Source organism: Lipophrys pholis, assembly GCF_963383615.2.
Source record: "Lipophrys pholis genome assembly, chromosome: 22".
In the NCBI taxonomy this organism is placed as follows: Eukaryota; Metazoa; Chordata; class Actinopteri; order Blenniiformes; family Blenniidae; genus Lipophrys; species Lipophrys pholis.
The window spans coordinates 4,125,007-4,139,800 of record NC_137644.1 but is presented as its reverse complement, the minus strand read 5'-3'; the positions used below and the strand labels follow the sequence as shown (position 1 = coordinate 4,139,800).

The 14,794-nt window shown below is 42.9% G+C and overlaps 1 protein-coding gene across 3 annotated transcripts in view; it reads right to left on the bottom strand.

Annotated features, from left to right (window-relative positions):
* The window catches only part of braf (B-Raf proto-oncogene, serine/threonine kinase), a 30,139-nt gene that overhangs the window by 12,878 nt on the left and 2,467 nt on the right, over positions 1-14,794 (bottom strand). For all 3 annotated transcript variants that reach the window (XR_013936481.1, XM_080491848.1, XM_080491847.1), the window contains exons 2-6: positions 3,359-3,460; positions 2,989-3,276; positions 1,980-2,083; positions 1,072-1,174; positions 819-967 (exon numbers count right to left, since the gene is read on the bottom strand). Coding sequence is in view for 2 of the 3 variants with exons in the window: in XM_080491848.1 (XP_080347974.1) it covers positions 819-967; positions 1,072-1,174; positions 1,980-2,083; positions 2,989-3,276; positions 3,359-3,460 (746 nt within the window). In the remaining variant the exon portion in view is untranslated. The remainder of the gene's footprint in view (positions 1-818; positions 968-1,071; positions 1,175-1,979; positions 2,084-2,988; positions 3,277-3,358; positions 3,461-14,794) is intronic.

Sequence of the window (14,794 nt, the reverse complement as noted above, 5' to 3'; positions counted from 1 at the left end):
AGGAGTTTAAAGCCTTGTCTGTTGCTATGGGGAACGTTGGAGCCCTGGCGAATAAAATGGAGGAACCAACAGCACTGGCCTGGAGTCAGACGGTCCGAGCAGATCGGGATTACACCGAGTGTAGTAAAGCGAAGGGAGGTGGGCTCACTGTGCTCGTTACCAAACGCTGGTGTAATCCCACGCACATCACAATCAAAGAATCTGCACATGTTTTCAATGTTTCCCTGCTCAGACACACCTGGGTTATCATGAGGCTCTGCAGAAAGCTTGATACTGAGCCAATAATTGCTGTCAGCTGTGTTACTGTGAGGACACATTGATGAATAAATTAATAAAGTGATTGTGATGTGGTGGTGCAGATTAATGTCTGTAGTTTTGCACCGCTCCATTGGAGTGACAAGAGGCCTGCTGGTCTGACGCTCTGTAGCCACAACTCGTGGCAGACAGTTGAGTGACAGTTAACCAGCACCTTGTATGAGCATAAAACATTGACTGATATTTCTGGTGCAGACTGGTGAGCCGGCGGTCATTTCACCTTTGGGTTGAACAGTCAGCTATAACATGCTACCTTCAAGATAACTTTAACGTGTGTCACCAGTTTGAATTAACAGAGCAGGATGAGGACAAGCCCTAAGTTGACGGCTCTAAACAAAACTCATGCACCAAGCCTTTTCTGCTTTAAGTGAAGAAAAACAATTATTGCCAATAAATTCTATCAAGCTTTCAAGAACAATTAGTCAGGATGGAGAGCAGAAACAGGTTTGTGTTGGCAACAGTAGAGTCACAGACACCGGCTGCACTGTGTCGTCAGGACTTACTCCAGCTGGTCGTAGTTGACACACATGAGGGGAACCTCGGTGCTGCAGCGCTGGTGGAACTTGTAGCCACAGGTCTGACAGCGGAAACCCTGGAACAGCAGCTTTCTGCAGAAGTCACAGAAGGCCAGTGTGAAGAAGGTCTTCCTCACCTGTCGATCCAAACACACACACACACACACACACAAACACACAGTGAGCACATGTGTGCGCACACACAGACACACACAGTGGTTCACATGGTCACACTACGTACAAAGTTGTGTGTGGTGAGCGGCACGTTCTCCAGCACTTCCACATGCAGCTCTTCTCCTGTCAGCCACGAGATGTCCGTGTCCCAGCCGATGGGCTTCTTCTCTCTGAAAGGACAGCGGAGAGATGTCAGTCCAACAACCTGTACAAGGATGTTCAAACCTCAGCGGGACACCTCCCAGTCCACAGTGACACAGAAGACACATTACCGATGGCAAGACAGCTTTAGCCGAATATTTATTTTCAAGACCTATGCTACACAGAATAGCATGTCATCACTTGCTGGTCTGACAAACATGAGATCAAATCGGACTGTTGGTCTCTCTTGATGTACTATAAATACCAGCAAGTGTTTTTTTTTTCTTCAAAGTCTAAAGGCACAACAAAAGGCACAATTTTAATCAACCACTCGAGATATAAGTATTCAGGTAACTCAGAGTAGCGCTGAGCAATTAATCCATACATTTCTTACTTCTAAACTATGTTAATCCTTTTTTAACTTCCAGCTCTTAACAACCAGGCTCCACCATATCAAGAGTTAGTCCCATACTACCCAGCAGAGTGCTGCCCCCTGGAACTTTTCTACCAGTAGAATGGAGGCGGAGCTTTCAGCTCTCAGGCTCCTCTCATGAGGAACCAGGTCCCAGTTTCAGTTATGGAGGCTGACACAGTCTCGACTTTGTTGCATAGAAAAGTCTTGAGCTCAACCTTCAAAGCTATAGTGAAGCTGTTTAAGCACCCTGGAAGATTCTGTAGTGAAGCTGCTGGAGGGTCAGACTGCTGGAAGCTTCAGATAGCCTCGTCACTCTCCAGAGGAGAGTGTGATGTTATGGTCGGTGGCGTTATCAGTGATCTGGATCAGGCTAAGTTTAGAGGGAGTGAAGGTGTTAATCATATGAATGAGCCTCGTACCCGTCCTGTATCCTGTAGACTGCACAGCACTCTGGAATGAGGCCTCGCATCATCAGAGCTTTCTTTAACGAGTCTCTCACCGTCATCCCACAGCGGGCCGGGACCTGAACACATGAACACACATCCTCACACCTCAGTACATATGCAGGGTGAAATGCCATACTGGGAGTATTTACCCAATAAGACATGGTCGGGAATGCAAAGCCCACGCCCAAAGATTCTGAACCTTTTGTTGTTTAAAAATAAAAATAATTTGGTGTCAGAGGTGAAGGTTTCTAGCATCATAAGAATGGACAAAAGTGCCAGTTCAACAGAAACAAGATCTTTTTTAAAAATAAATCAAAACAATTTAAATGGTTCCAAGCAACGACTACATTTTTAAAATTAATAATTATTTTTGTGTATCGTGCACTTTTAGTATAAAAGTACTTTGCCATGGACTAACTAATACATACAGATACAACAAATGAGTTTTTAAAGAGTACAGTTCTCTTTTAACAGCAGCAGGTAAAATTATTTTCCACTATCAGGACATTGAAGTTATTCTAGTTTGTTCTAGCAGAACCTCCATCAGATCATTGAACTGGCCTGAGGTGAGTTTCTGTAGTTTCCTTATGTTGAGGGTCTAAACTTCAAACAGTGATATCAGGCGGACAGCGACTTGGTGATCGCCGCTGCAAGAGCAGTGCTGTCGTTTACACGTCGTTTACAGTTATCATAAATCCAGGAAACATCTGAGAAGGTCAGTGAAGTTTCAGCTCTTAAACACTGCAGCTTTAGCCCCCCCACCCAAACACTCTCAAAATGTTCTCATTAGTGGAGATGCAACATTCAGGAAATCCCAATCACATCCTCCCCCTCCTACGTGTGTGTGCACAGCTCACCAGTAACCGGTGTTCAAAAAAACACATAACTGTTTGCATTCATCAATACTTGGAAAATACTCCTAAGGACGATGTTCATTAACTTTGTGGACCCCGTCAGGCTGCAGCAGGACTTTCAGACGTACCACAGTTCTCTGTTTGTTGGGCAGGAAGACCCGGACGATGGGTTTCTGGGGGGAGCGTGGGTTGCCTCGTGCAGCGTCGTTGGGGGTCTGCAGGACAGCCAGGGTGTTGGGGGCCGAGGGGAAGGTCTGAGCTCCTCCTCCGACCATACAGCCTCCTCCCATCTTGACCTCCAGGAGGGCGGGGACAGTTGGGGAGCAGGAGAATTCTGCGCTGCTGCCCATGGCCTCCAGCAGCTGCTGCTCTCTCTGCTGCAGAGCATCCAGCTTACTGGTGTACTCCTCATAGGCCTGCAGGGGGCGCAAACACAGCACTGACTCCACAGCTCCAGCACATTCAGGTCCAGTATTCCTGCAGGTCAACTGCACCTACCTCCAGGTATATAGATGGAGGATTGTGCTCTCCTCCAAACTTGTCCAGAAGAGCCTCCAAGTGTTCCTGTGTCAACTTGATCATCTGTTTGATGTTCCAGATCTGCAGAGAAACATACCACATGTCAGAGTGTTCCTGGACCCGTCCTCACACAGCAACTGTATGTTTGAACTCGGAGATCATGGTCCCTGAAAAGACCATCCATTTTCTGAACCATGAACATTTCAGCGTCACCATGATGCAGCATGTCCTCTCTGCTGCTATTCACTACAGCACATATAGCGCAGCAGTACTTTGTATTTATTGCATAAAAACAGAGTATTAAATCTGCACCATTAGGAGTGTAACGATCAGAGGCGACTGGTCATTAGGGGCTTAGCCCCACCTGGTGTCATCAGAAAGGACTGCATGCAAAGTGTGTTATTAATTCTTTAAGATTATCTACAATATTTTCTTGTCTGTGAATAAATCGTCCTCCTAAATTGCACATAATTACTGTGTGAGGACTTAATTTCCTGGTTATTGGTCTCCTCTTGCCGTTTCAGGCTGTGTTTTCTCCTAATCTACACCGATGGTGCATTAGTGTAGCTCGCCCCTCTCTCACCATGCAGTGTGTATTGCATGCAGTAAAGCGTAAGTGCGCATGCTCGGGCTGTGGCTTCATTCATTAATATCAAGTGATTTTGATGCCGAGCGGGGCTTGAAGCCCGAAGCTCCACTAACGTCATTTAGAAGCTCAGAGCTCATTGGTTGCCGCTGATTTAGGCACTGCTTCAAAGGACCGGAGCGACTTGCAAATACCAGCTTGTGAGCAGTGTGAGCGAACACTCAAGAATCAAAGTAAATTAGGTCGAATATTTACTGGAATAGGAGTTTGAAACTCTACTTTAGTGGAGAAACTAGAGGTTACTAGTGGTAAAGTGAGTGACAATGTGTAAAATCATTGTTTAAGTATCTCACTGTTGTGTAACTCTACCGGTGGTCTGGTGGTGGAATTTTCATCTTTGTAACATCAGACCCAGGTTTGATTCCCTACTGTACAACCCCCCCCCCGGAGTCTTGCCCCAAGTATTTACATATAGAAACGCCACCGGTAACCATCCATCTATATGGATCAATATATCGATTTAATGATCAAAGATCAGATATCATTGATGCAAAGTGAAAACATTGATCTACATTGTCATCTTTCCCTTTTACAATTTTGAAATACTGGTTGCACATCTGTTTCATCTTGTCTGTCCAAGCGAAGGCTTTTCCCCCACGGCTTGCTCAGGAATAAATCGGCCATGTGCAAGCACTTTGGTTTTTAGGAGAAAACACAGGTCCTATGAAGTAAACGTGACACTGTATACAACAGTCCTTCCTGATGAAAAAGGGAATAAAATACTTTGCAAAAGTCCAAGCACGTGGCCATGGCAGCCTGTTGTAAATCTGATGCTTCGCCATGAAACAGGAAGTGATGTGTAACTCTGCTCTACATGCTGCAATGGGCCTAACACTTTATATACTTCAACAACTGCCCGTGATAAAATACATATGTCAATATCCATACAAAGACATAGCCCCACCTGCTGGCATCAGGAAAGACGATGTTAATGGGTTCTCTGTCAAGTGCTGTGTGAGCTACAGAATTTACATTTTTGGAAACTTAAGATGTAATAGTTGGCCCACATTTCCATCGCACTATGACGTGCACCAATCCTCAATATGCACAATGAAGTACTATTCGCACGGAATTGTGCATGTTGAGGATTGGTGCACGTCAGAGTCTCTGGTAATTTGTGAATTACCCCCTATGGTATATAGTCCTACTCCTGCGTTTGCATGTAAAATGCTGTCCACTATTCCCAGCACAGCTTCCATTATTCAAACAGGGAAAAGAGAGAAAAATGTGCATGATTAAAAAAAAAAAACTGAAATACCCCTTTGGCAGTCATGCTTGCCACCCTCGTGTCGACATCCAGCCAGATTTCCAGAATGCCATTCTTTTATTAACTCAAAAAACACCATCACACTTCAGACACACACACTGCTCCTCTTTCAGGCTCGGGTCCAGCATGTGCTTCTCCTCCACCTGTCAACCCCACGTCCGGGCGGCTCCACCTTCATGGGCAGAGAGATAATCGGTACCTGATGCGAGTCAGGTGCGCTGCCTCCACCTCTCTAACACAACCCCCCCCGCCCAATCACAGAGATGCAGATTCGAACAGGACTAGTCTTATCACAGGACGTCGATGTTTGGCGAAATATCAGGGTTCTCAACCAGGATTTTCTGACAGCGTATGGGTGTGGGTTCGAGGGCCGCCGCAGCTCCCAAACTGGGTGCAGGGGCAAAGCCCTGGTTGGGGGGGGGGGGGGTCTGAAGCCACGTTTTCACGTACCCGGGTTTTTACAAAAAAAAGGTATTTCCCCCTCTATGTTTAAAAACAAATCTTTATTTACAACGACCCGAATATACACCTGTTTCAGAGCTACTATGAGCATGCCAAACCTGTAGGGGGCAGTGTAACAAGAAGCATGAAGCCATGATAGACAATCAGAATATTGGAGAAAAAAAACCACGATGTCACAAATATCCGCCTCCCCCCCTTCAGATGCAACCGGAGACACAGAGTTTATCCAGATCTCTACTGTGGCCGGAGTTTTCAAGAATCATCTTTTGTGGCCGTTTATGTGAAAATGCGCAGCCCAAACGCAGATGGAAAAAAATTTAAAATAATAATGCATGGGTTTTATATAGCGCTTTTCTGGACACTGAAAGACGCTTTACACTGCATTATTCATTCACTCCGAACTCGATGGTGGTAAACTACGTTTATAGCCAGAGTTGCCCTGGGGTACAGAAGTGAATGTGGCTCAAGAATCAATTTGAAATGTATCAACAGAAATGCTTTTTCATTTACAGATTAAACTGCATTTTTGCAGTAGAAAATTAACTAAGACTTAATTTTCAAAAGACATGCAAATAGTGACCAAAATTCATTTTGAAATGTCAAATTTGAAAATTTAAATGTATTAGTATAAAGGATTTTTTATTTCAAGGATATGGCTGCATTATCTGACTCATAAATGAAATTAATTCAGTTCATTCAAATTACATTTTCATTTCCTCAAACTCGCAGGCCACGCCCCCTCGCTGCAGGCACACTTTGGCATTTTGACTTTTCAAATGCAAAGTCCATTTCTCATTTCAAATGTTTCCAGAAATACATTTTGTGGAACTGTTTCAGAAATAAAAGAGAACGTTTGTGTCCGAGCCACCATGTTGGTCCGGTTTTAACAGATTTAACTGCAGGAGCTGATGGCCCTGAACGATGCCTTCAGGTGCATCACGTAACCCCGACCATGCTACATGCTAACAAGCTTCGAGGTTCACACAGTAGTGAGGCTACATGCTAAACATGATTAAAAGAAGACTGATGCACTCATTAGTGAGCTGGTTTGCGTGACACACGGCAATGCGTAAATAGACGCCACGGACTACCCTGTATCAACAACTTGACATCAACATGCGCCATCACTGGTATATTCAACATCTCCACCACGGGCCAAATTCATATATTTGCTACCGTATACCGTTTATACTGCCCACCCCTAATACATTGTCACGTTGCCCAGATATCCGTCTTAAGCCCCGTTTACCAGACAACGATGCACAGAGTCATTGAAAACGGCTCCCAAGGGGGAAGTTTTTGAAAACACACGTGAGAATGGGGGAAAACGCAACTTTTTGAAAATGGTCCAACTGTGTGTTGATGGCGGGAATACAAGAACTGGTCCTGGTCACCACGGCCGTAGCAACTAGTTGTAGTGCACATGCTGAGTAGCTGCACAATAAGAACAATGTTTCCTCCAGAGTGTCATGACTCCCAGTCAAGGTTCTCCAGAAACAGCAGATAATAGTCTCTACCTCACATCTACCTGCATAAATCACAGGAGACCAGGAAATGTGCTACTTCCAAGAGGAAGTGTGTGTGTCTGTACTTATCACTATCCATCAACATGATTTTCTCCAGTTTTGTTTTGTTCTAGCACCCGAGTGCCGAAGGGGTCAAACACCTTTCCAAACTGATTTTCCATTTTTCCATAAGCAAAACTGATTTCTCAACCTGAAGAAAAGCTGGAAGAGAATGAGGCAACTTCGGACACACGAAGCTGCTTCACACACACACAAGACAAAAAGAGGCCACAGAATGAACCGCAAATCAAAGAACCAGAAATGGGTTCATTTTTGAAGTGAAAGGAGCTATTCTGGCTGCCGCGATACCAGCCAAAAAAAACGCCGATCGGACAACGTCGAATAATTCAGATTCAAGCACTCCATTCCAGCACTTCTGTCCAGCATGCAGAACCCATGTGACAAGTGACAGTAGTTAGCTCTGTGGTAGTGATGAGAAACCCGACTCCTTAAACTGACTCAGAGGGTTTTGAGTCGCTCATCCAAGTGAACCGGTTGTCTGAGTCATTTGAGTCTTTTGAGACTTTTCCACCCACTCCAGGACCTGGAGGCTCAGGGGAGCATCATGTATTCATGCTATAATCCTAAAACACTTCTGAGGGAAATAAACAATAAGTACACACTAGTTTTTAGTGGCACTGGTCTCTATAGTCTAGATTACTTGTGTTGTTTTTGAGGTTTATTTGAACCAGGAAGTAAATTAATGATTAAACTGAATAAATGCCAGGCATCCAGAATGACAGGTAAAACCTCTGATGTAGGGACAACCTAAAATCCAAGGGCAACTGTCCCCTGAAGACAGGTGTTCTCTCTCCGGAGGGACGGGTCACAAGGACATATTTTAGGATCAGTTGATATTGAACGAACCAAACATTAAACATGTGATTATTCAAAAGCAAATAACTGAACCAATACAGAGATGTATACAATATAAATACATAGACACGTATATAGATGTATACAAAATAATTATTAAATAAGATTGAATTTACTTCAGGGACCACATATAGTCCAGTTTCATCCTGAGTGGACCAGCCTGGTAAAATATTGCTAGAATAACCTTTAAATTTACAACTTTTTCTTTGTTGTGGTCACAGTGTTTGTAATGAAATCGTCTAGATTTTTGAAAGATCAAACAGTTAGTACTGAAAATTATTACAATCTCAACATGAAGTTAATTTTAATGAAACAAAGAAAAGGATAACCGAGGGGCCCATGACGACCTTAATCTTCCTCTGGACGTAACGACAAGACGGAACAGTAAACCATGCCATGTACAGGCGTCGTGCGGTTGCACCGATTTAATGTGTCCAACCCATCCTGGCAGCAACAGAAACAAAGTTCCTCTCTGCTCCCTGCACACGTGCAGAGAGCGGGAGGCTCTTTAGCACAGCGTCAAGCGTCACTAATCCAATACTGTAGACGACTACAAATCAAGAAATAAAAAGTAATGATAAAAACTTGTGCTGCCAGACAGCATAGAGACATGAATACGCTCCGGTATCGTATCGGTATCGACAGATACGCGAGGCGGCCTTATCGATATCGAAAGTGAAACAGCTGGATCGCAGCAACCCTACTAATCTGGTCCCTTCTTTTAAATTCTTTGGTTTCCACCATAACTTACCAGCTAAATTTCTACAGCGCTGTGCCGCGAAGCGCCAGCGACTGAGCAGGGTTCACAAGCCTGCGACATCCCGAGATCTTGTTGCAACACCATAACAACCGTGGATACAGACAACAACAAAAACTCAAAGAAGTTCATTTTTGTGGCGGACGTTGAACTTTAAAATCTGCCGTTTGATATAGACACAGAGCAAGGCAACAGAAATGGTCTTTTAATGAAAAGCCTGACCTTTATTAGTAGATCGTTGGTACCAATGTGACCCAATACTCTAAATGTCTTATGTATTTTTATAGGAGACCCTCCAATCAGGTTTTGAGCTTCAGATTCCGATCAGCCACGAGTGCTGCTCACCACTACTGATCACATGGATTGGCTGTAAATTTTTTGATTTTGTTATGATGAGTGCTGCTGGCTGACCTGGAAAAAAGGAACCATAAAATGACTTTCATTTAGACAAAAAAACGTGTTTTTACTTCTTCAAAAGAAAAAATACAAAAACCTTGCAGGCACAATGCAGTGACTGATAAACACTTTAAATGACCGGCTATCAGGAACACGATCGTTAACTGATTGAAAACATTGAGGCTCTCAACAGAATAAATAGTGCAGAAAGTAAAAAAAAAAAGGCAATATATCTCACAACATTGCCTAAATCAAATAATGTCAGATGTCTACAGCATCCCTCATGTGGGCAAATTTCACCTTTAAACAGCTGGATTTATTAAAGTTTCTGTCCAAAAGTGGCATTTTACAAGATTACACTGAACTTACCACAAGAACGTCATAATTTACTTTGACCAACACACATTCTTACCAGCTGAGCTTGAACGCATCACAAAGTAAATCAATACAACTTCCCTGAGCGGTTCTTCACGGCCCCCGGCTGCTCAGCGGTAACGATAGCGAACGTGTTTCCCCGTGAGGTATTTTGTTCATGGCAGATGTTACAGGATGCAAACTTTACATGACTCTCACAGACCATATAGAAGTTCCACACGCACAGTGTGAGGGGAGCGTAGAGGGTGAACTACACTACACACTGGTGATTGGTTTTTGTGATCGGCAATGAAAGGGACTGATGGACATACGCTGATCATATCGGCCAGTAATGATCGGTGGCCTATTGATCGGAGCATCATTTGCTTTTATGGAAGCAATCAATTTTAAGTTTTTAATGTTGGTTTTGGGATTTAGATTGTATAATGACCGACTGTACCAAAAGAAATTGCACTTAAAGATGGAAGAGTGATTCTTAATACAAGATTTCACAAATGAATTGGGTATCAGAAAATGCTTTTCCACCACTATAATAACTAGGGATGTCCCGATCCGATCGGTAGATGTCAGATCGGGGCCGATATTGGTGATTTGTGAGTGATCGGGAATCGGCAAATCCAGCCGATCACCCCGCCGATCTAAAGACAAACAAACAACTTTTTCACGTCAGCTGCCGTAAAGCGAGGCTCGTTTGCGACTTGCAGTAAACTGCCGTTAGCAGCATAAAGCCATTGAGTGGATAAAATGTCAGCAGTCTGGAGGTATTTTAAGGTTGATAACCAAGCCAGTCCAGCGGCCAGTTCTACTCTTCGCTTCACCACAGTCCCGAGAGGTGGAGCACCAGAGCTTCGTTTAACACAACTCATTTGATAAGACATCTAAAAAGTAAACATGCGGCGGAGTACGCTCAGGGGCCGTCCACACCAGGAAACCGGTTAACCTAAATGAGCTGTTTTTGGCCCATCATCCACATGAGGCGGTGTTTTAGGAGCCCGAAGACGGGTTATTTAAACACGGGTCGCAGAGTGGGTAAATTCTCAAAACCCTGCAAAGTCGGCAAAGACGATCATCCGTGGAAATAAGATGACGTAGTCGCCCCCCTCTTCCACCCACAAAAATGGTTTGTGACAATTCAGGTCAAACCTCTCATACTGCTTTAAGTTAAACTGAAATTTAATACACAAAGAAGTTACATTGGAGCCTCAGAGCTTTTATGTTTAAGATTTATTTATTTCTTTTTATTATTGTATTTGCATTTATTTAGGACTTATTTTCAACCCAACCAGCCAAAGACACTTTGAAGTGGAATTGGGTTCTTCTGATTGGTTTTACTGAATACTGTTTATGTTGTAGTTTTTTATAGTTTATATGTTGGTCAAACTGATTCACTGGGTTTCATTTTTGTTTTATTTGCCACAAAGTCCAGGTGACGTTGTTTAAGTTAACATAAATAAGAGATACAAGACTGCAGATTGTAATTGGGTTTTTTGTTGTTATGACTGAATAAAGTTTAAATAAGTTCTTAAGTCATTCTGAGAAGAATTTTGATTCAATAAGTGAGTTTTAAAATACTTTCTAGCTAATACTTTCTAGCTAATTGTGATTTTAGCTTCAGACATCTTAGTTGCTCCAAAAATAGACTATTGAGTATCTTTGCAATAGCAATGTAAGTATCGGATCGGAAAAGTATCGGCCGATACTCAATTTTGAAAAATCGGATCGGTATCGGGGGCCAAAAAGTGTGATCGGGACATCCCTAGTAATAACACAATGAAAACACAATGAAAACACAATTAAAAAGCCCAAGCCAGGCCCTGAAGCCCTCTGTGGGCTTGTCTTAGCGTTAGAATCTTGAACCACGGAGTAATTACCCAGCCTCCAACGTAAACCGGTCCAAATCATCCACCTGCTACAAATGTTCACCATTACAGTGTAAAAACAAACGTAACAGCATTCAGTGCTGCCTATTGTGGGTTGTTCAGAAGAACAGTTGGAGAACGGTTTCAAAAAATCTGTTTGGATTTAAGCAAATCACAGTTCAAAATCCTTCATTTCAATAAACCACAGCAGCAACCTGACGGTAGAAATGATTGAATAACGTTGACAAAAGGTATGCTGGGAAAGCACAGGAAGTGCTGAAAGTTCTTGCAAAAGTTCCTGGACTACATTATTACAAAAAGAAACCAGACTGAGCAGAGAAAGCTGGGTTCATGATACGAAGAATACAAACTGACCAAGAGATCCTGCTTCTCCTCACTTTCATCATGTAACAGAAGATGGTCCGTATAGCAAAACACTGAACTAATGCTGCACGACATCACAGTTCATTTCAAGATCACGTCAAACCTGCTGACAACAGGACAAACCAGAACCACAGACGTAAAGAAAAAATAAATAAAAACAACAAAATGAACAAACTGAAATGCCGGATTAAAATACAGGTCCAGTTAGTTTCAGTGACGGTCGAAAGAAAAACAGCAATGTGAATGTCAACGACATCAGCATCATCTACTCACCACTTTGTTTATTCATCACAATTCATATGGTTATAACAATACTCAAATGCTACAGGTAGGGATGCACCGTTCCACATTTTTTCACTTCCAATAAGATCCCGATACCTGAGTTTGGATATCTGCCGATACCGATACTATTCCGATACCAGAGCTGTTTGCTTCAATATTACTATTATCATTATTATTGATGATTTTATATGAGGTTGTAATAAACTCCTCTCTACAGGCAAGTATGAAAAGTACTAATTTGCTTATACTAATTTTACCAAATGGCAACTTGAGGTTAGTATAAGGTCAGAAAAGGAAGTAGTACAAACTATTTTTGTTCAATTTGGACAATGTGGGGGGTCTCCGTGATGTCATTATCTCCTAATAAACTTGTCCTATCTATAAAACCTCAGAATCACTTTATTAATCCCTTTATTATTAATTCTTTAGCAACGCAGCACAAATGATTGGGACTATTTTCAGGGAGTTTTGCGTGGAGTAGGACGCAGCTTCACGGAGGTGTGAATCGCCTGCTACAGCCCGGAGGAGCAGCTTTTCATTGTTTGGATGTTTTTGATGATTAGCGTTGGTGTAATTAAACCCTGTTTAAATGACTGTGGAATAATATTTTTCAGACTTTAGGAAATTGTGAACTGATATTTTTGCCATATCGTCCACCCCTGTTCTGAAGTTCACTGTCTGGTCCAACAGGTTCTCAGAGCCCAGGTCAGGAACGTCTCAATGCTCAAACAACCTTCAGACCCGCAGAACGAGTGAAGAAACATGAAGGCACAATAAATCCCGGCAGCCCGAGCAGCACCGGAGGAACCACACCTGAAGGTCAGAAAAGCTCCCAAATCAAACCTGGAGCCACAGATGTCTTCAAATTTGAACGCTTAACAAGTTTCAGCTCTGATTTCAAAGTTTTACACTCGACTTATCATCTACTTCCTGGAGATATTGAAAGCTCATGTTAAGCACGGGCCGGTATTTTGGACCGTACCATCTACTGACAGGTCGGGGGTGGTGGGGGTCCAGTCAGCGCTCGTTCTCTATTAGTTTTAGGGAACATCCATGATGTGTCCTCTTGTTCAGTTATCACCTCGTCAGGTAGTCGTTACTTTGAGAATGGATCTGTTTGGTCGACATCCATTATCGGCCAAGTTAAAAAGTCCACAGTTAAAGGGGACATATCATGCTAAATCCACTTTTTTAGCCCTTAAATGCATTTTGTTGTATATTTAGAGTGTTTAGAAGTACAGAAAAGTTCAAAGTAGTCTCTTCAGGTGCTCCGTTGATATCTTTATATTCTGTTTTGGTCATATTTTGCGATCGGTTTCGATTTTTCTATTCTCTATTACGTTTTTTGAACAATGACGTCACAGTATTCTCAGCGGAACTGCCAAATTAGGACATCGACATTTCGAGCAATCCGCCATTTTTGTTTCTCGCTGCGATTTTGTAGTCCAACCGAAGTTACGAGAGGATAAGTCGAAATGTTCGGTTGTTGGATGTAGTAACCCACAAGCTTCGTTACACCGTCTCCCAGCATCAGAACCTTTTCGAAGTGCCTGGTTGAGTTTTATTTTTCACAGAAATGTACCCACATCTGTGGGTAAGGTCATTTTTGTGTGCGCGAATCACTTTAAGGACGACTGCTTCAGCAACCTCCGCCAGTATAAAGAAGGATTTGCCGAAAGACTTGGTCTGATTGAGCGGTCAGTTCCTTCTATCTATGGAGACGACGAACAGAGCACTTCGGTAAGCTGTATATAACGCTAAAAAGTGTGATGATAAGACGTCCCTGTCATTGTTTTGTTAGCATTAGCAGTTGCACCGTCTTCATATGTTAGCGCTGTGTGCTCGTTTTAGATTATAATGTAACTTCTGTGTTAAATAGTCGTTGTAATACAGGCAGTATTGTAGTAGTGGGCATGGATGGAGAAGTTAGTGTAAATATAGTAACACACCATTGCGTTACATCCATATGAAGACGTTGTTCTGTAGGTGCATCATCGTCATTTTCATCTCGCTCCGCCGGGTCCGACTCTGGCTCCAACATGTATGGCTGGATGGACAAATCTTCCGTTGTTGACATTTTGTAAATAATGTGTGAATATAAAGTTTCTGCGCCGCTAGATAATTGTATCTGTTCTATCAAACTACAAAGATGGCCGAACAGGGTGACGTTGAACCGAGTGTCACCTCTGCAACCTGGAGAGGAGGCGGGGTATGAAGTGTCTCATTTGCATTTGAAGAGACGGCCCCAAAACGAGTTGCTCTCAGAAGCACATCAGAAAAGGGGTTGAAAAGGGGCCTGTGGAGCTCTAATAATGAGGAATTCAGACCCAAGCATTGCAGTTTCGCGTTGTATAGACCACAACTGTATGATTTATATGTAAAAAGGAAGGATTTAAAAGCATGATATGTCTCCTTTAAATTTGCTTTACATTATTTGGGTAAATGAGAACTTTAATTCAAATTCAGATTCTCTATTGGCGCAGAGTTTTGGCCGATACACCGCAGACCTGAAACCAGTAAACTCCGCCAACAAAGCCTTCAGATTG